Source organism: Stegodyphus dumicola, chromosome 5 (assembly GCF_044657685.1).
Source record: "Stegodyphus dumicola isolate Sdum_Otavi_A_Nest chromosome 5, ASM4465768v1".
Classification (NCBI taxonomy): Eukaryota; Metazoa; Arthropoda; class Arachnida; order Araneae; family Eresidae; genus Stegodyphus; species Stegodyphus dumicola.
In genome coordinates, this window is record NC_140772.1 from 180,554,682 (window position 1) to 180,575,222 (window position 20,541).

At 31.7% G+C, this 20,541-nt stretch overlaps 1 protein-coding gene across 2 annotated transcripts in view; it reads right to left on the reverse strand.

Annotated features, from left to right (window-relative positions):
* Positions 1-20,541, reverse strand: part of LOC118182844 (gamma-aminobutyric acid type B receptor subunit 2-like) — a 591,214-nt gene that overhangs the window by 201,987 nt on the left and 368,686 nt on the right. For both annotated transcript variants that reach the window (XM_035352237.2, XM_035352236.2), the window contains exons 8-10: positions 11,852-11,912; positions 10,819-10,902; positions 7,832-7,985 (exon numbers count right to left, since the gene is read on the reverse strand). In XM_035352237.2, the coding sequence (XP_035208128.1) occupies positions 7,832-7,985; positions 10,819-10,902; positions 11,852-11,912 (299 nt within the window). The remainder of the gene's footprint in view (positions 1-7,831; positions 7,986-10,818; positions 10,903-11,851; positions 11,913-20,541) is intronic.

Here is a 20,541-nt window from a genome sequence, read left to right on the forward strand (position 1 = left end):
TAGAAATTAAAAATGGTAAATATTACTAATTGGTGTGACAAAAGTATTTAAATACAATCAACTTTAATGTTAACTGATTTGTTTTCTAACTGAATTATATCCTATTTTGGCAGGTAGAAAAACAAACTAAAAAGGAAAAAATAAGAAACGCGAGAAAAAGAAATTACCTTTTCCACAGCAACACAATCTTAAAGATGATAAAAGTCGATCGTTTAATAATCTCTTTCTATCTAAGCTGTTCACTTTTTAAAATTAAATAAAGATTATAGAGATCTGAAGAGATACTTTTTATATCAGCTACTGTTTATTAAATTTGAGTTATATAATAAGCATTTCAGGTGAAAGAGGATTTTCGTTAAGTTTAGAAAGGTATGAATTTTGTTTGCTAACTAAGTAGAATGAAGTTTTTTTTTTTTTTTTAAAAAGTTTTTATTTTTTTTCTTTCGTCTTAAATTTTTATTTAGTGATCAGGAAGTAATTATTGTTAGTTTAATATTTTCTTTAAGAATTATTGCAAAATTAATTAATGTTTCTTAAATTGTAAATTAATCTCTGCAAAAGAACCAGCTAGGATGCACAAAATTAATAATATTTGTACTAAAAGATTTCATCAATTGTAATTTAGCAAAATAAAAATAAAGATAAGACCATGAAGAAAATGGACTAGAGATTTAAAAAAAGATATTCCTGAATCAAGATACGCATAAATTGGTTACCATCAGTTTAAAGTATAAAAAAAGTATTTTTATCCAAAACTAAATCCATTTCTGAGTATGAATATATTTATTACTAAGAAGTATGCTGGACTATTTTTATTACATTATTTCTATTCAATGAAGTTATCCCCAGAAAAATTACACAGAAAATTCATAAAATTTGACATAAATGTACAAGATAGGAATTAACTGATTCATTATATCTGTAAGGAGTTACATCAAATATACAAGTATGTGTTAATGAATTATTTTGTAGTATAAATCGTAGATGTTGGGAAATACTTTACACTTCAGAGCTTGGTTGTCACTTTTTATTTAAACTGCATATTAAATATTTAAAATTATAAATGCATTTAAAACGTATTCCTTTCTTCTGCATATCTATATCCGCACCATTGGCCGAGCGTTTAAGATAGCTGAAAACTGGTAGTTTGACTCGTGTTCACACTGGAAAAAGAGGCCGGCTGCATAATTATTCCCTGGTAACTATTCCCTGTGTTATGAATTTAAGCCGGTTTCTCTTTAAACGTTCTGCACGAAGGCATAACTTTTCTTGAGCAGATATCTGTTGCGTGCTTTGTAATATTCCAATACGCTAACCTAATCTAACATCTGCATATTTATGCACAAATTAATAATTTCCTTGTTTTAAGTCTTTTCCCATATATTATGTTACCCCATTTATACCGTAACTTTTGAAAAGTCCTTTGGGTTAATCTTTAAATTTAATTAGGATCTTTATTTTTATTTATAACAACCGTTGTTTTAAATTAATTAGTTCCAACTGAGGCAAATTATATCATATTCCGTTGGGAGTTTACATTGATGTACTTAAACATGTAAGTAGATTTATGTTAAATAGATGTGATGTACTTAAACATGTAAGTAGATTTATGTTAAATAGATGCAACAGGAAATAAATTTGTAAAGCACAGACACAGAAAATAAATTTAATCTATAAGGTAAAAGGAAGTTTTTCTAAAAATAACGCCCTAAATTTCAGTTGAATAAAATAAACTTGGCAGGAAATGCATCGCACAGCTTTTAGTTGAATAGAATATGCTGTTGCTTGCTTCTACTTTTGCAAAGAGAAGTGCATTTTCAGTTGTTACAGAAAAGGGTCGATGACAATTTAATCAAAGCTACGAATGTTGTTCGGATGAGCATGGAAATGGAACATTTTTGTAATCTACTAAATTAAATGCATAACCATGAACGTAAATCTTTGTTACTATCTGTACCTGTTGTCATCCAATTTTTCAAAAAGTGCCTGTCAACTCTTATTCCCGTATCTTAACCATTTGGACACGTCTAGCCGGAAAACCAGTCAGTTAAGCAGGCTTAATACACTCGAATATCCGGTATAACGGCCTCATTTTCTCTTTGCTGCTTATGCCATTGCAGATAGTGATTTTTTGATATAGGTGTGCTTACACGTAATAGTACAGCTTGTTTAGCTTACACGTAAATAGGAGGTCGACTAGTAAGCACACTAATGCATGAAGGATTTTCCGATGAAAATTAAAAGTGAACAAAGCTTTATTTTAATTTGTATGTTAGATTAGGTTAGATAAAGAAATTAATTTTGAATTCCTGTTTGAAAGCAGTTAAATTTAGATCACTTCAAATCTGACTTTTGTTCGCTTTCATTTACAAAGTTATGAGTGGAAAAGAAAATTATTAAATGGTATGTTGTTGTTGTTGATTCATGCTGACTTGTCTGACCTAGAGTTCGCACAAGCCCACGAAATTCCTCGTCGCAAGGAGCGCAGGAAGACGCCTGTCGTTGGCAAGTCTTAAGCACCATACAGGTGACAGTGCGACTTCGCTCAGGTCCGCCCCCCCTAATGTTGATGGAGAGCACCCGGGGAGACGGGTTCGAAGGTCTCCGACCCCTCTTGCCCTATCACCAATCTCTCAAGAGGACTTTCGGCTCTCCGCATCTTTAGAGTACCCCCATGCTGCACGGGCATTATAAATTTACAAACATCGATGCCTTTCCGGGATTCGAACCCGGGCCCACCGGTACTACAGTCAGCCTCCCTAATCACTTTCCCGGTTAAGCAAAAATTCGTTAAAGTTTTACAAAATATGAAATCGTTAATAAAACAAATTCCAAGTTTGAAATTTGTTCTTCCACATACCGATATTCGTAGGAGGATTACGTCATTCAAAATTCGATGCTCTACATACCGTTGTTTTATCATAATGCGAGAAATATACATTTATGCAGATTTTTCATTATTTAATTTCTTCAAATATAATACAAAGCGATAATATTGGGTGGCAACAGTTTGAAAAGTGAAAAGGACATTTATAATAATTCAACGCAAAATCGCGAAACGAAAACAATAGTCCTTCAGAGACAAAACCCCTTTGGACTAATACGTTTTAAATTTATCAAAAACTGTCTCGGAAGCCAGTGATCAAAAGAATTAAGTAATATAATATGTATAAATAATTAAACATTAATGCGGATAAATGTTTCGATATGCACATGTACAAACACTTCAGATGAGTGAAATAATTATGAAATCGGTAATTAGAACCATGATAACCGGACATGATAAGCGGACTTTCAAACAAAATATCACACAGAAGCTAGAGAAATGGCAAATAGTGATCATTTAGGAATTATATTTAAATTTGTAAGATTTTTATGTTTATTAATTACTTTATAAGCACACGTAAGATTGCTTAAACCTACGAAGAAGACTTGCAGTCGAGAAGTGATTTAATAGTAAAAAATAATTAATATTCTTCATTAATATGTTAATTCGTTGTCTTGTCTGCTTTTTTACAATTTAAGCTGAGATTATCACTTTTTTTAAATATAATGTTCTGTGCTAAACATATGAAGTTTCTGTAAGTGGCAAGTTGCCTGGACCATCGATACTGTATTTACCATGCAGATGACAAGCGCATTTTATCCCATTTGTGAAGATAATTCACGCTAAACGGGTGGCTTTCAGTTGTGTTTATATTTTAAAGCGAAAAACTAAGAGCTTTTATTTATTTTTCTATTCAATTGTTCGGTCAGTAAAATGACCTTCTCTGAACCATGAAACAGAGATAATTGCAAACGCACAAACCAAGAAGGAAATCATTTTGGGAAAAAGCTTTAAAAATGAAGAGCTTTCGAGCGTTCTTTGTAATTCGTGCTTATAACAGGAAAAGAGGAAAAAAAGACACAACTTCAGGGAAAAGTACATGAGCAGATTGCCAGAAACATGAGAAATTTTGTCGTTCCTCGTATATTAATTTCCTCTCCTCGCTTGAATAAATATTTAGGTGAAAGGAGCGGGAGAACTTAAACAGGAAGGGCTTTCACGAAGATTTATTACTGATTCAAGATTTTAATTAAAATCTGCTAGGCCTTGTTTTACGTAGTTGCGTAAGAGATATTTGTTTATGGGAATAATGGCGTGATTGATTTCATCAGATATATTTTCGAAGTTTCATTTCAAGCAAACTGTTCCAATGCATGTAATGTTTTAGATTCATTTAGTAGATACTTCAGATGCACTTTCTACAGTTTGTTCAGAACATATTAGTGATTTTTAGATGTCAAAACTGAATCTTTGATTTTTAAATAGAAGTTCGCGTATTGATTGATTTCTAGGTTTTACGATTACATTTTATTAAGCGTTCCATCAATCGTTTTTTACTCCGTCAAATATTTATTTTGCTTGTTAAAAACTATTCCTTCCCAATTAAGAAAGCAATTACCGTGTTCTCAACCATAAGCATAGGAAATGTAATCTGATTTCACAGATAATGGTAAAATATTTTCCATTAAAAATGTGTTTATCCATGCTTTACAGCCAATAGGAATTAAAATATATTTAGCCCAAAGCGGCGTTAGACCCAAAGGTCTCAAAACGGCATTTTGCGTCCTTTCAATTTCTACGTTAATTCACTTTTCAAACTGTTGCCACGAAATATTATCGACATGTATTATGTTTAAAGAAACTAAATAATGAATAATCTGCATAAATGCATGAATGTTTTTCGCACTCTGAAAAAACAACGGTACCTAGAGCCATCAAATTTTGGAATAACGTAGTCCTCCAACAGAACATGGGCACTTGGAAGCCCAGACTTTGAATTTGTTTTATTATCTATACCAAATTTTATAAAACTTTAACGAATTTTTAATTCACAAACTCAACGATTTCAAAGCGAGCAATGGCAAAACTGTACGAAAAAGAAACATTTTGATCTCCAGCGCGAGACTGTTGAATTATGTTTAATGGTTTAAGTGCGGAGAACATGGCATTTAATAAATAAAAGTAAGGCACAAAACGTTCAAAAACACCCCTTTGGGCGTAATATAAAATATGAACACTTTCAGAATTTTGCTTTATATTTATATATATATTTACTTTAAAAATATTTTATTTCGCAGCAATGCATAAATTAAAGCTTCAGCCAAGAACTAAAGATATATCTTTTAGATTTCAAGTGAACTTACGAGGCTGCTGCACTCACGTTCTTACAACACTGTTTCTTACATCTAATTTATATTTGGTTAACAGATTCCTTAAATAGTAAAAATTTTCATAAGGATGAAATTTTGCATTTTTGAGAAATATAGAAAAGCATTTAATTTATAGCAGAATATAATTCACAAAGCTGTAGTAGTTTGAAATGTACTGGTAAGGAATTAATTGGTAGATCAGTAAAATATTTTCGTTTCAGGCCGCATTCTGTTTTAATTCAGTCTAACATAAATTTGGGTTTCTTTCTATATCTCTTCCTCTGATAGTCAGTTTCTTCGCAAATATTTCAAGTTTTACCTGACAATGAGAATTTTAATCTTTGTTTGTTTTACAGCGCTCTTTAACTTTAGATTTTTGTGAATAGTTTTTTTTAACCTAATTAAGGTACCCACCAGCGGCCGAGCGGTAACGTCGCTGAACACTGGTAGTTTGGTCCGAGGTTCGAATCCCCCGAACGGGCTGGCTGCATGGGCGTTTTCGTGGTTTTTTCCCTGTGTAACGTGTATACGAGCCAGTTTCCCTTAGAAAGTCCTCCACGAAAGGCATCCCTTCCCTAAGGCAGGTAGCCCTAGCGTGCTTTGCCATAATTAAATACACCAACCCTAATTAATGTATTAATGTCTACTTTTCTTTCCTTGCGGATAAAAATAAGCAGCAATTTTAAAATAGTTTCTTATTCCTTTTTTATATACACAATTTATGTTCATTCTTCCTATTTACTTGTTCGACAAAGTAAACAGAATATTCTATAAATGCGTTTAGCGTTTTTTTTATTTTTTTTATTTATTGTCATTATAAATTATGTCTGTAGTCGTTTCATTTTAGCTTCCCATTATACGACAGAAACAGGACCCATTGCTGTTGCCTTCCTTCAGTTAACATCCACGTAATTTGTAAAATATACAGTTTTCAAAGTTTTTGCTGAATATGAATTGCATAAATAATTTCATTTTTCTTTCGAATTACGCATTTGCTCGGCATATAAATCTTAGTTATTTAGATAGAAAGCACTTTAACTCTTAATAATATTACTAAAGTCAATATCGTTATTATTTTTTTTCCAATTGGCTACGCACTTGCAACTTAATGCAATGGTTAAGAATAGAAAATACCCATCCCTCATTTAATCTTCTCATCATTAAAACGTTTTCCAGGCTACATCATAGGATACGACGGAATTACACCCCTGAGAAAGGGAAAACTCCATCCCAGTTTTGATGAACCCCTGAGGGGACGAATCCGAGAGTCTTCGACCCCTCTTTCCTTATAACAACTTCCTAACAAGAATTTCAATTCAAGTACCAGAAGTTGTAAGTATAGAGAAAGAGGGCCGCTTAGGGAAGCCGGGCCGACTGATACGGCACGTAGCGTCGCTAATATCTTTACCAATAAGGGTGACGCGTTAACATGGTTAATATAACTAATAAAACATTTTACCATGACACTTATTATGCACTTATGTTGCATGATATTCAAACAAAATAGTATGCCAAATTTTACTGCAGCATTTATCATTTTCCTACTGTTTGAGGTGTATTTTTATATTATTCACTTATAATTTTGTTTCTAAGGGCCTAATACAAGCATTCAAACTCGTGGCCCGCTGGCTGTATGCATTTCTTTACTCAATTTTCTGCGGAACTCAGGTTACGTCGAGAAAATAATAAAAAGTATTTATTTATAATATATTTATTAAAACAGTAACTCCATTCAATTTCTGGGCGTACGTACAACGCCATACTGGGAGCTGAAAAGAACTCTTGAGATGACCTCGTCACAAAAATATTTTCTCAACTGACAATGAGAAAATACCAGCTTACATTTAGATAGAATTAAGAGAAATTTAGTGCTGCTACATCTCTAAAGCAAAAATTGAAGGAAGTGAGTGCCCTCAAATTTTACAGGGACACTTTTCTGGGCGGTTCTAAAAAAGCTGCAAATTCGCATCGCATGTGGTTTCTATACTTACTTTCTCACTTAGGAAACAACTTTTATACAACATATAAACACGTATGTATAATTTTTCTTATTTATGAAAAGAAACAAATCTCGAGTGAGACGTACATTAACAAATATTCATTTAAAATCTGTTCTAAAAATCTCTAGTGCGAGTAGCATATCTCCAGACATAAAAAAAAAACTGGTTATAAAAATGCCTGGTATCGGAGAGGAACAGCAGGCATCTATCATCTGCTACTGGAATTTATCTATTTTCATTCTATTTTTAAAGAACTGTAGTGTTAGATAACATTTTATATACATTTTAAATGTACCATTAAGTAAGGAAATAGCTCGTTTTCTTTCCCTTGCGGCCATCTGTGTTCTACAGCTACGACTATTTTTTTTTCCATTTAAGATACTGGTTTGGACATGCCTTGCCTGATGAATATCAATATATGTTATTTTTGTACCCAGTCACTACTGTTGCTTTATATCGAGGAGAAACAATGTTTACCGATAGTAATAAATTATTGCTTTAACTTCTGTTGTTGTTAAACACTGTAATATAATGCTCTTAACTACAGATTCCTTTAAATTATACGTTTCGTTTGTAACAAAATACAGAGTAATAAAATAAAGAAAAATTAAATAATAAAACAAATTTCTGCTTACTTTTGGTTCCTGTATTTGATATTGACTACAAGAAAGACCGTGGCTATGATGATGCCAAACACAGCGAATGTTACTAGGATGGAATAAACTGTTATGCTTATCCTCTTTCTAGCAATCTTTCTATGAGTTCTGTCGGCCGGAGGTCCACTTCCACCTGTATCAAAAAAAGCAAATGTAAAGCAATAATATAGATGCGTACAATTATTACAAAAAATGTCCGTTCCTTAGCGATAAAAGTTAAATAATTTAATAACGACTTGAAAATGCTGTGTTCAATTTTAGTCTTCAAACTCTAATCCAATTGACATATTTTACTATATGGAAGTAAGTACATTGGCGGAGAAAAAAATCTGCACCAGCTGCGAAAAAGGGGAAAAGTGTACACATAATGTGTTTTATGCACGTGTTTTAAGAAAAGATCATATTGTTACAGTAAAATAAAGTTGTAGGATTAATTCTTATCGTATTTTATGAAGATAAATAAGTTATTTACGCTTAATTACTCAGAAAATGAAAAAAGAGTAAAACGTGCAATATGTAACAAAACCTGGAATAAAATAATTCATACACAACAATAGTTGTAGTTAATACACGCATAAAGAATCACTTCCTCGAGCTACGACGACATCCTTGCAGTAGTCCAGCATAGACTATCAACTTCAACTATCAACTATATCAACTTCGGAATGTAATCTTGGCCAGTTTCATATTTCTCACCTTAATAATGCTTTCCTACAATTTACTCTTAGTAGCAAGCTTCTTAAAAGCAATTTTGTTACCCATTATATGCCAACAAATTTTTAGTGGCGTTCGGATCAGGACCATTCCCAGGCAAGTCCAAGATTTTTAATATAAGATAGGCCTGCACTTATAGAAGAAATAGGAGGAAAACTACTTTTGTAATATCCTTTTTGTTGTGAAGATGAAAACTTGTAAATGACGCAACAAATTGATGCATGAACAGGCTAGCTTGTACTCGCCGATTTTGCTGTATGATAGGGTACACGATTCTTAGGAAATATGCAATTTACAACACTTTTAAAATGGTTTCGAGTAACTGGCTTTAATAAGTCCTCCAAGATGTCGGTATAAACTGATAGTAATAAATTTCAGACGTTCAACTCTTTTGCTGGATATGCATCTCCAGACCATTTGGCTGGATTGAATTCCATGCTAGACATTATGCAGTCTGGATGATAAGCTTCACTTTTACGTCTACGTACAAACAGCGTACCGTTAGATTCATGTAAATTGAATTTGGATTTAACCTGAAAAGATACTGATTTCCACTGAGCTTTTGTCCAGAAAACATGCTCTTTTCCCAAGAAAGTCGCTTCTGCATTTTTGTGTGTCTAAAGACTTTTTCTTGGGGCTTTATATGCAGACTGCATTCCTCAAAAAATCTCTGCACAGTTCATACGCTTAAATCAGCAGACCTTTCTCAGACTCAATTTTAAATCAGCAGCACTTGCACGACGATTACTGAGAGATTTCCGTCCGCTAGATATCGATCGTCAGATTTTGTGGTGGCCCTTTTCTGGCGTGATCCGATCCTTCTTTCAACGTCACCAGTTTCACGCTAAAAATTAATCGCTCTCGAGACTGCGATTTATTGCAGCCATTTTTTTTTCAATCATAAGTGTTGAATATCCTTCTTTAGCTTAATCAGCTGCCACGCATTTTCTCGTTGTGTCAGTTGAACCATGGAGGTAGGATTCTTACCTCCATGAGTTGAACATACGCAGTCATCCTGTTATCACTTACAGAAAGAGACGAATGTCTGTTTTCCTCTTTTTGTCGCTCTGTTTATAGAAACTGGATGACCTAATACTTTGGAAGCACTGTATGATGCCGTGTGATGTAGAATATTCTCATACCTTGCTTTGCAGCAACTAAAGTTATTTTATGTGAATAAAATAATGCTCTAACATAAAAAAAAATAAAAATAAAATCTTTATTTTTTCAAGTGATGCTTTTTTTTTCGGGGGGGGGGTGTCTGCCTCTGTGTATAGTGTCCATCAAGTTGATTTAACATGTCAGACAAACGAATACTAGCATTTGTTTTCTCCCCACCGTATTTTGACGTGTAGCTTTTCTTGAATTTTTTTAGCCGCCAAATGTACTAGTTAAAAGTTGCAGTATTTTAATACACTAAGAAAAACTCAGTAGTTAAGTAGCTATTAATTACCTTACAGAATCGCGGGGCTTGTAAAACGAAGTATTATTCGGAGATCGCATTATATATCTGTTACGAACAATTCACATAATATCCAAAACAGTATAACAGTTACTTTCAGATGATGTAAACAGTCCTTATTATTAATGAAAACTATTTGCATGATTTTCTGTTAAGCAACACAAATTTCGTAAGTTAAATTCATTGCACAGTATTTATTCTTAATATGTTTTTACAATAGAAATAATAATTATGTAAATTAAAATCTGCCAGAATACATTATTATTTCGTTATTTTATTGCATCGCATATAACTACACAAAATTATTTAAAACCAAAAATATTAAAATAAAATTACATACTTATATCTATTAATAAAACAATCGATGTCCATATCTGATTATTTGATTTTTAAATTCAAAAATTAACGTCGGCTCGGCCCACCAGCGGCCGAGCGGTAAAATCGCTGAGCACTGGTAGTTCGGTCCGAGGTTCGAATCCAGCGAACGGGCTGGCTGCATGGGCGTTTCGTGGTTTTCTCCATGTGTAACGTGTATACGAGCCAGTTTTCCTTAGAATGTCCTCAACGAAGGCATCCCTCACCTTAGGCAGATAGCCCTAGTGTGCTTTGCCATAATTAAATAAACCAAACCAAAATTGAACGTCAGCTCAAATCTTAAAAAGACGTATGATTATTTTTAACAAATATTCATTTTGAAGGCTGAGAAATTGTTTAGTTCACTTAAGTTAGGTATTTAGTACCGAAGTTAAGCTTTTTATTGCATTAATAAAATTTATTCATACACACTTACCACTCCAGATGATAGGTGCACCTTTGCTGAGGTCTAACTCATCTGTGATTGGATCATATTCACCAATTTTCACTTCTGAGCCATCTGGAAAGGAGTAATATTTGCTATTAGACGCACAAATCGTGTCTGTGAAAAACCGCAAAATTCGATATTTATTTTTTGCCTTTTTATATAATCAACTTAATTAAACAATTATTTTCTAAACCCCAACTTTATAGTTTAAGAGGTGTGTGTTAATTTTTACATGAATTTCATTATAATAATAATTAAAAAGTTCTTAGATAAAAGCTCTTTATTTTATGGAATGCGTTCTCTTTCATACAGCTTCAAGAGCCTTTATGCTAATTCTAGCATTTTTTCAAGTTAGCACACAGAATTTATTGCTAAATTATGCTTGCCTTATGATACACTTTATATGAAAAATTGAAGTTTATAAAATGCTATTATTTTTCAAACGTATTTTAATACAATATGTTTCAAAATGATGGTTAAAGGCCTCTGATCCCTTAAATATTTACGCTAAATCTCTTATTCAAAGGTAACAACCCTAGACACAACTCAGGATTAAGTAAGGAACGTTGTGTACCTAATTCAGTAAAGCATAATGAACATATTACTAATCGAAATTTTAGTTCAAAGGAAGTTGTTTTCATAAGACTTCCTTTTTATTTTGAGAAAATTTATAATTGTGTAATAAGAAATGCACGCTTAACATTTATATGGAGAAACGACTAGCAACCGTCATCTTAAAACCTCCTTATAATACTTTCTGCTGTCTAAACCGCTTTTAAAGGTTAGTTAGACTTTAAAAGCCTATCTATGAACTATGGGATAAAAAAATATCAAATGACCTTAAGTCAGACATGGTAAAAGGTATAGAAGATATTAATAGAATTATAAAAATATCAGATAATTTTTTTATCATTTTATTAAATGTGTCTATCAGTCATTCATGTTCGTAAAATTATGTCAATTATAGAAATGTTTAGTTTATACAGTTAAAAAAACCAATTCATAAAAGAAATAGCCTTACTTTGAAATTGCTTTAGAAGTATTTGACCTCGTCTTTCGTTCTTTACAAAGCTGACAGGTCCCTGTAAAAAATTAGGTAATATAATACTAAATAGAAAATATTAGTGCTTACTTAAAATATATGTTAGAAGTAAACAGGTGAAAGGGAAAATGACGACTTGAAATTTCTAAAATTTGTAAAATTTGAACACAAATTGTCATTAATTTTAAAGAAAAGCTATCCACATTCAGGGAATTTGATATAGTTTTTCTTTTTACATTAGAAACAAAAATATTATATTATGTTTTAAACTATTATGATGGAATCACATCAGTAATCATGTCAGAAGAGAAGATTCAATGCAACCAAAATACTGTATAGGAATGAATTGTGCCTCAAATTAAAGCGTCTTGTCAAGCAACGATAATACCTTCAATAACATCTACTCCATATTTCAGAATGGTAAAAAAATAGCTTTGTGGCGATCTAGCGAATAAACTGGTAAGCTAATTTAGTTGCGAGTGTTTAGTTTAGTTGTGGTGAACGGTGATAGTAACTGCTGGATCAGTTACTTTGCTATGAATGTTTACTAATGTTTGGACTGTCAAATGTACTGGCTAGAAAGTGAGGTAATCAGTCCAAATAAAAGTCTAGAAGATTCTGACCTAAATGTTAAGAAGCTGGAACATAATACATGAGACCATTGGTGAAAAGTATCGCTGAAGCTACTAAAAGTCTAAGATACAGGCACATCTTGTTATGAGGTCTTCCGAACATACGGTAACACCAGTTTATAGTGTCACATTGCATAGTCCCTATAAAATGTATACGATTTCGATATTTAAGCTTATCTCATACATTATTTGACATAAAATATCATAATCGCTTACAGATTATTCCATTTAACAGGCTCAAGAATGCTCTGCTGAGAATTTCAATATATTCTAGAAAATACTTCTGCTAATGAAATCATTGTTAGATTATTCCAAATAATTGATCTTTTCCATACTCATTGCTCTCTTTGTTTGTGCTGTTCACCTGGTGCTGTGGTAACAGCTGCGGTAATCCATGGTTTTAAAAGTGTTCTTAGTTTACAGAATTTAGAACTGCTTCGATTCAGTCACGTGACGTGTATTAAATAAAATTGTTTTTAGCTCCAATTTTTTATTTATCTTTTGTTCTCGAGAGAAGGAAGAGATGATATTTCTCTTTCTGAGTCATCTCAACATCTCGAAAGCGATGCTGTGATATTCTGAGTGAGTTACATTATGTTGAATAGATACATACATTTTCATTTGTTAATATAAAAACATAGTTTTGATAGCTGTATGTCGTAAATGAATGAACACAATGAATGCTGTTGAGTGTTTTAAAATTTACTAGCGAAAGTATCCGATGCCAGTTAAAGCTGGATTGAGAGTAATGTATCTAACAACAGAGAGAACGATACCGTTGTAATCCTTCTCTAATAACGATGCAAAAATATAATTCATAGTCATACATTTTTTACTTTGATGCGATATGGTATCAGCATAAAAATTTTGATACAAAAATAAACTAATCTCTCATTATATCAACAACAACGCCTAGCAGTTTTTAATGATTTTCATCTTTCTTATCAAATGGTCGTAAAAACTCGATGTTGAATCAATATTTCACTTATATTCAATTTTAGTCGATTTTAATGTGGCAAAAATTGATCAAAATTTTTCAGAAATGAATACCTCGAACAAGCAAACAAAGATACATATATAAATTTTATAACACTTACAAATTTTTGATTACCAAACTCTGCGATTTGAAAGCGAGCAACAGCAACACTTTTCGAAATAAAGCAAATTTATCTCCAACACACGATACTATTGCCACTCGGAAAAATGAATGCGGAAATTAGAGTTTTCAGAGTCGTTAATTAATATCTCGGCAGATTAAAATCGTACAAAGATAGGAAGTAAGAAGAAATAGCTTCCCATGAATTTGTGGAATCGGAAGTAATGTATTTAATGTTTGGCAATGCTATTTTTATTTCTTTGTAAAACTTCGAAATTTTTTATTAACAAACTACGATTTGAAAGCGAGCAGTGACAACACTTCTCTAAATAAAGCAGATTTTTTATCTCCAGCGTGCGAGACTGTTGCAACTCGGAGAAATGAGGGCGAAAATTAGTATTTTCAGAGTTTTAATTAATATCTCTGATTTTAGGTTGCATATTTTTTTTTTTTGAAAAAAATGAGCGTCGACTTTTCCCAGGACACAGAAACGATTTGTAGAATGTTTGGTGACGATATCTATAATAGTGACTGAGTTAATCGCGAACACACAAACACACTTACATCCTTCTTTATATATATATATATATATAAACAATATGTATCTATCTATCTATCTATCTATCTATCTATATATATATATATATATATATAAAGAATATCTATCTATCTATATAGATAGAATAGATAGATAGGTAGGTAGATAATGTATGATGATAACTTCAATAAAAATAAGCTACAGCATCTAAAACAGGTGCATTAAATGACTTAAAATGTTGTTGCGAGATTTTTAACAATAACATCAGATTCTATAAAAAGTCATGACAAAACTGTTAAAAATTTGGAGATAGTTTGTGAGGATTTATCTATTTATTTTTGTCTAATAGTTAATTTTAAGTTAAAGTATATTTTCTGTCGCCCTGCTTTTTACACACGTTTTTCATGCCAGAATGTAAATGAGACAGTGGGCGTTTATTCAGATTGGGGGGGGGGAAAGAAGTGCTAAGAGAAGATTTCGTAAGTTGAGTTTAGAGCGTGTTATGCCTACTTGAGATCACGTTGTTACCGTGACTAAATAGCGATTTGATTCTGTGACGTTGAGTGTTTCTAGCCGTGAAGCTTCTCTCGCCAATTTTCTACAAACCAGAGCCTTCCACTGCTTTACTTGATCCTGTGAGCCGTTAGACTAATCTAACTACATTTGATTGTAGTTTAACATTACTTGTTTAAGTTGAGCCATAAGTGTTGGCTTGTGTAAACTCAAGTTGGGTCATTGTTATTTCTTTGTGAATCAAATAAAAGAGTTATTTACACCCTTCTTCTGACTTTGTCTGTCTACAGTTAAGACGAGAAAAGTATTCCCCTATAGTCTTTCTAGAGCTCATGAAGTAATGCTACCAAAGAAAGTGATATTCTATAAGTTATTAATTTTTTTATAGTGAAAGAAAAATAATAATGTGTTATTTTTTTAAATGCTAACGCTAAACAGATTTTGATTTAACTTAAACGTCTATCCGCTTTTTACTTGGATAAACACATTTAACAGTGTCTAAAAAAATGTCAGTTTTACTTAAACTTTATTACATTTAATACGCTAGCATACAAGTATAATGTTCAAAACTTTCAAACGAATTTCAGTATTAATTTCAAATTGTTTTATATATTATCCTAAGTGCTATTGCTGAAATTTATAACGGTACAGTTTTAAGTTTTTCCTGCCCACCTTGCTTATAGCATCACTTTTACCAAGTTTGAAGAGATGGTTTTATGAATAACAAAGGAATATCAATAATCTTCATTCCATGATGACTATAAAGAAGATAATTATATCTTTATCGGATGTGAAAACATTTCCTTTGCGTGACTTCTGATTCTGTCATAATAACTTCAAACCTCTAGTCTTATCCATTCGTCATGTTCATACTTTAATTTCTGAGAAACAAAATTTGAACGCACAAAAAAAGTAAACTTGGATAAGCATAGATTTTATATAAAATTCAACTAAGTTTTCTGGAAAACATGTGCCAGTCTAAATGTTTTTTGCCCCCGTAATTTTATATTTTATATTAGTATAACCCATGCACATTCCATGTTAGTGCACTTTCCACTTCCACCTGATATCAACAATGCCAAGTCTGTTTTTTCTTATTTCCTTGCTGCTTGCTGGTTAAGCAATATAGCACAGCAACTATTAGCACTAGTTTCCGAGCGCTATGTCTATTTGTATACGATTTGTATACTACTCGTACGTATGTATTACGTGTATCCTTAAAAGTAGGAGATAACACTATCGGCCCTGTATGGATTTAAACTTTTCAAAGAGAAGTGCGCATGACTGAGTAAAAGTACTGTATTCTGAAAGTAAAGACAATCATTAAGTACTTAACATGGCATGACTTTTATTAACGTATTTCTCTGAGGGGCTAATTTGCATTTTATTTTTAGCAGATCTTGTATATGCCATCGCGTTGCTGTTCAGGTTTTCTTTTATTCAATCCAATATCAATGTATTGTTCTGTTTTTATGTTTAATGTAATGGGTTTGCTTATAAGTTTTCCGAATTTAAATATGTGTAAGTCTTGCGTACGCCCTAACCTTGCTACTCAGTTTTGTTTTATTATTTTTTCATAATTTAATGGGTCAAATATTGTTAAAGGTCATGGTAACACAGCCATTCAAACTTAATTAATATACTTTTTTACAGCAAAAGAGTATTAGAGGTATATGTATTAATTGCATGGTATCATGTTTTCCTGCGTTTTCTCTAAATTTCTATGATTTTTTAGTTTCCAATTTCCGCTCTGTAAAAAAACTAGCATGTAATTCCGTCTTCAAATTTCTTTACTTTCTCTCTTTCTCTCTATATATAGTACATATATATATGTAAGAAAAATAAAGAATATGTAAAAGATTAAATCAGGAGCGTTAATTAATTTCCCTTCTCTATTCTAAAAATAGCAACCACTATTTGCACTGCGCCATTTCGAGAAAATTCTATGTCATATGATTCTGTTATTCTGGTGATGTAATTGAACTAAAACTCAAGCAGCCAATAATAATTTTACTGGAATATTAACTATCCAATCAAAATGCTTTGAGACGAAAACTAACTCAGTTTGAATAAAATTTCATCCTGAAAATAACGCACTTGCTTTCTACGCTTTGCCCTAGCTAGACTGCTGTATGTCTGCCTCTGATTTCTTGCTACAAAGTTATCAAAAATGTAAGCCTTTTGGAACAGGCACATTTAATGTGCCCGCCTGTGTGTAGCTGCAACATGTTGCTGAAAATAAAATGAAGATTTAATCTGTTTTCGCCTCCAGTTTCCTAGTTATTATGAATCAACACTTCTACGTCATCAAAATTCTTTCTCCTGCTGGTCATTACTTCTAAATGAGTATATATTTATATATACATATATTCCTATATATATGTGTGTGTGTATTTGCGAAGCTGCGGTTTTTGCGGAAGATTAAACCAATTCAATCTTGAGTCAAGGTAGAGAACACCTGCTGCGCAGATGACTGAAAGGAAAATCACATTTAGCTTAAACGTTAAAATATCATTTTTTTAACAGGGAAATATTCTTCACAAATACATTATTGCTGAAGTTGGCATTACACTAGGAATACTAAGCGCCCTCCACAATTTCTATATATGCAGTTTACATTTTAAACAATAGACAAGGAAGGCGAAGGAGAATGGTGATTTACTGAAGCAGCAATAAGCGAGAGAAAGTAATGCGTACAAACAGCAGTCATATTTATAGCCGGAAAGTCTTTGTGTTAATCTTGAGCAGCGATTGGACTAAAGATTTCGCAATGTATAGAAATTGCAGAGAAAGAATGACGTAATATACTGCATAGAATGAAATTCTGCAAAGCGTGTCTCTGAAGCGGGAATGTGTTTAGTTAAAGTTTATGAATTTAAATATCTGTTGCCAGTTGATACAAATTATATTCAATAATTTTGTTTCATATTTTTATATTTTACGCCAACATTTCCGCATTTCCTTATTCTTATGTCTCCTTTTTCCTCTAGACAAATTCATTCGACACCAGATATATATCATACATCAATATATATATATATATATATATATATATATATATATATATATATAACACGAAAGTAGAAAAACAGCATGAATTATATATATATATATACTTTTGGTGAGGCCGATTGCAACCAAAAAGGGAATGCACAAATCCTCGTTATAGCAGTGCCATATACAAAACTTCAATGTTCTGAAGCTACTGGATTTTGAGTTTTGCGAGATATATACGCTAAGAGATTTTAAATCCGATTTACAATTCTTTTTGGGAAAAAAAAATCTTTTATTCTGTCCGCATCTAAAACACGCAGAAACACTGTTTAGATGGATTCGAGAACGGTAAGAATGAATATTTTCGTTGAAATCGAAAATATTGATACCCGAAATATTTTCGCGATTACAGTACTTCCTTTACTTCGCACAAGAAAGTAAAAAAAAAAAAATATCATTTATCAGTTTTTAAAGGTTTAAAAATTTGAAGCTTTTCCTTAATTTAGGAAATATTTTGTAACTTTATTTTCCCAAAATTAAATTTAGAATTCTAAACGGATATTGAGTTTAGAAATTACTAATAAAGAATATTAACTTAATAGGAATTGGAAACTTCCCATGTGACGCAATGTTCCAAGCCGCGAGGAATGCCTCTAAAGTTCTGTCCAATTTCCTTTTTATTAAATTCTAGAAGTTACGCATTGCAGCCATAATAAGATATATGTATTGAATCTTAAAAGTAAAATAGTTGAAAGATGAAAGTCTTTTTTCAAAGCTATGTCATTATTCATTTTCGTTTTTGTGAGAAGAATGAAATATCGAGAGAGGCGCCGACTGGAGATTTAGTTGGGATTTTCATCGATTCAATAAAGTGCAAGATAATGTCTGAGAAATACCTTCGTATTATCTCTATCAGTCGAAATGATTGAATCTTGAATTCACTTTGTATTGTTGCTTCAATGAATTTGAGATTTCCTTTCATTTATAAATAAGTTAAATACTTCTCCTCATTTGCATTTGACCGCGATTCTGAAAATACGTTCTGGCCGGAAGTTGTAAGCTGAAAATAAGAATGGACAGGAAAGTAACTTAACAGTTAACTAAAAACAGTTAACTGAAACTTAACTGTTAGAAAACGTAGGATAAACCTTACAGGCTCTTATGGACGTTTATGTAAGATTAATGCTGAACATATTTTATGCCACTGAAGTTACACAATATTTAAATTATTAGCTTAGAAACATTACGTTTGATGGTTCACACTTCTAGTATAAGATCCAGAAATGCCATGATAAAGAGACTTCATTTGGTTACATACAATATAGTTCCGCGCTCTAACTGTATTTTTGCTAATCCCGCTTTTTCTAGAAAAACTATCAACATCTTTATATTTTTTTGAGACAACTAAACACAAACCCTCTTAAAAATATACTGCAAAATATTTTAAGCATATAGTGCAGAGTCTTTAATAAACCACATTTAGTAAAGAGTATTTAAATCATTAGCTCAACGTTCAATGCATAAGAGTCATAAGCTTTGTATTATAGATTTCTTTACGTTAATATAAACTCTAGTGACTTACATATTCATAAAATTTTCACATGTGTTTTGCAACTGTCAATTATTTTTGAAGCTCTTTCCAAGCAACTGCTAAGTTCAAAAAACGCTTTGGAAGCCAAATAAAAAAGATGTTATTGAAGCGGAGTAGCAACAAAACTTGGTTGTAATCACTCATCTTACACATAGTTTTAGATGAGTGATGTATGTCAGACGGTCGGTTTACATTTATCATAATACAGATGTACAGTAAAAAATATTCTTATAATTCCGACATTGCAGTTAAATACAGAAGTTCATCAGTTCTAGAAGGGAAAACTGTTTTAACAACAAATTATGTCTTGAAAAAGATTCCGAAAGTTTTAATTTTTGAACATTAATAATTTATAATATATTATTACATACTTCAACTTGTTCTATTTTACAGTAATTTCATTATTATCCGAGCGTTATGCGTAGTTTAACTTATGTGTAATTATTCGAGCTTTATGTGCAGTTTGGCGTCTATACTTTTTTTCCATGCAAAAGCATTCGAGGATTATGAATAATTACAGATATTTATACAATAGTTCAGAAGAAAAAACGTAAAGCTCTTTATAATGAATTAAATGGTCGAACACATTACGAAAAGATAGAGAAATTTCACTTGAATAAATCTGAGTAACTTAAAAGTAAATCCAGAAAAAAAAAATAATCGTTGCGATGGGTTTTGAAATGTTAAGCCCATAGATTAAAACATAAAAATTCCGGCTTATGAATTATAGTTCTTCTATCATTAATTTAAGTATTAAAAGTCTATACATTATTCTAAATATTCCCCTCTTTTTGTTTTCAATCCGAAAAAGAGAGCTTTCTTCTTTGCTAAATGATGCTACTTTGAGCAACATAAGAAAGTTAAAATAGTTTAGGGCTTTAAATGCTAATTCCAAATTACCAATATTTTAAATACATTGCGCTTATTAATGATACTGCTTTGGTTCCAGTGAAAAACATTTTCAAATTAACTTCCTTATATCAACATCTGATCAACCGTCGGTATGCTGAATAAAAAATGTTCAAATTTAATGTTAGCTTAAAAATTAATCTCTAAAATAACACATTATAGTTTTATTTAAAAATTAAGACTCTTTACATAAAATTATTTTTAACTATATAATCTCTTTTATTAACATTCGAGAGTTTTATCTTGTTCAAAAATACTATGCTTTTAAAAAAGAGTTTACTAAATAAACAAGTTAATTAAACTATGAATTAATACTTAGTTTAATTTAGGCATTATATTTCAATGCTTTCCTTTTATCTTTCTTCATATTGCATTAAAGGTATTTAAAGAACGCAG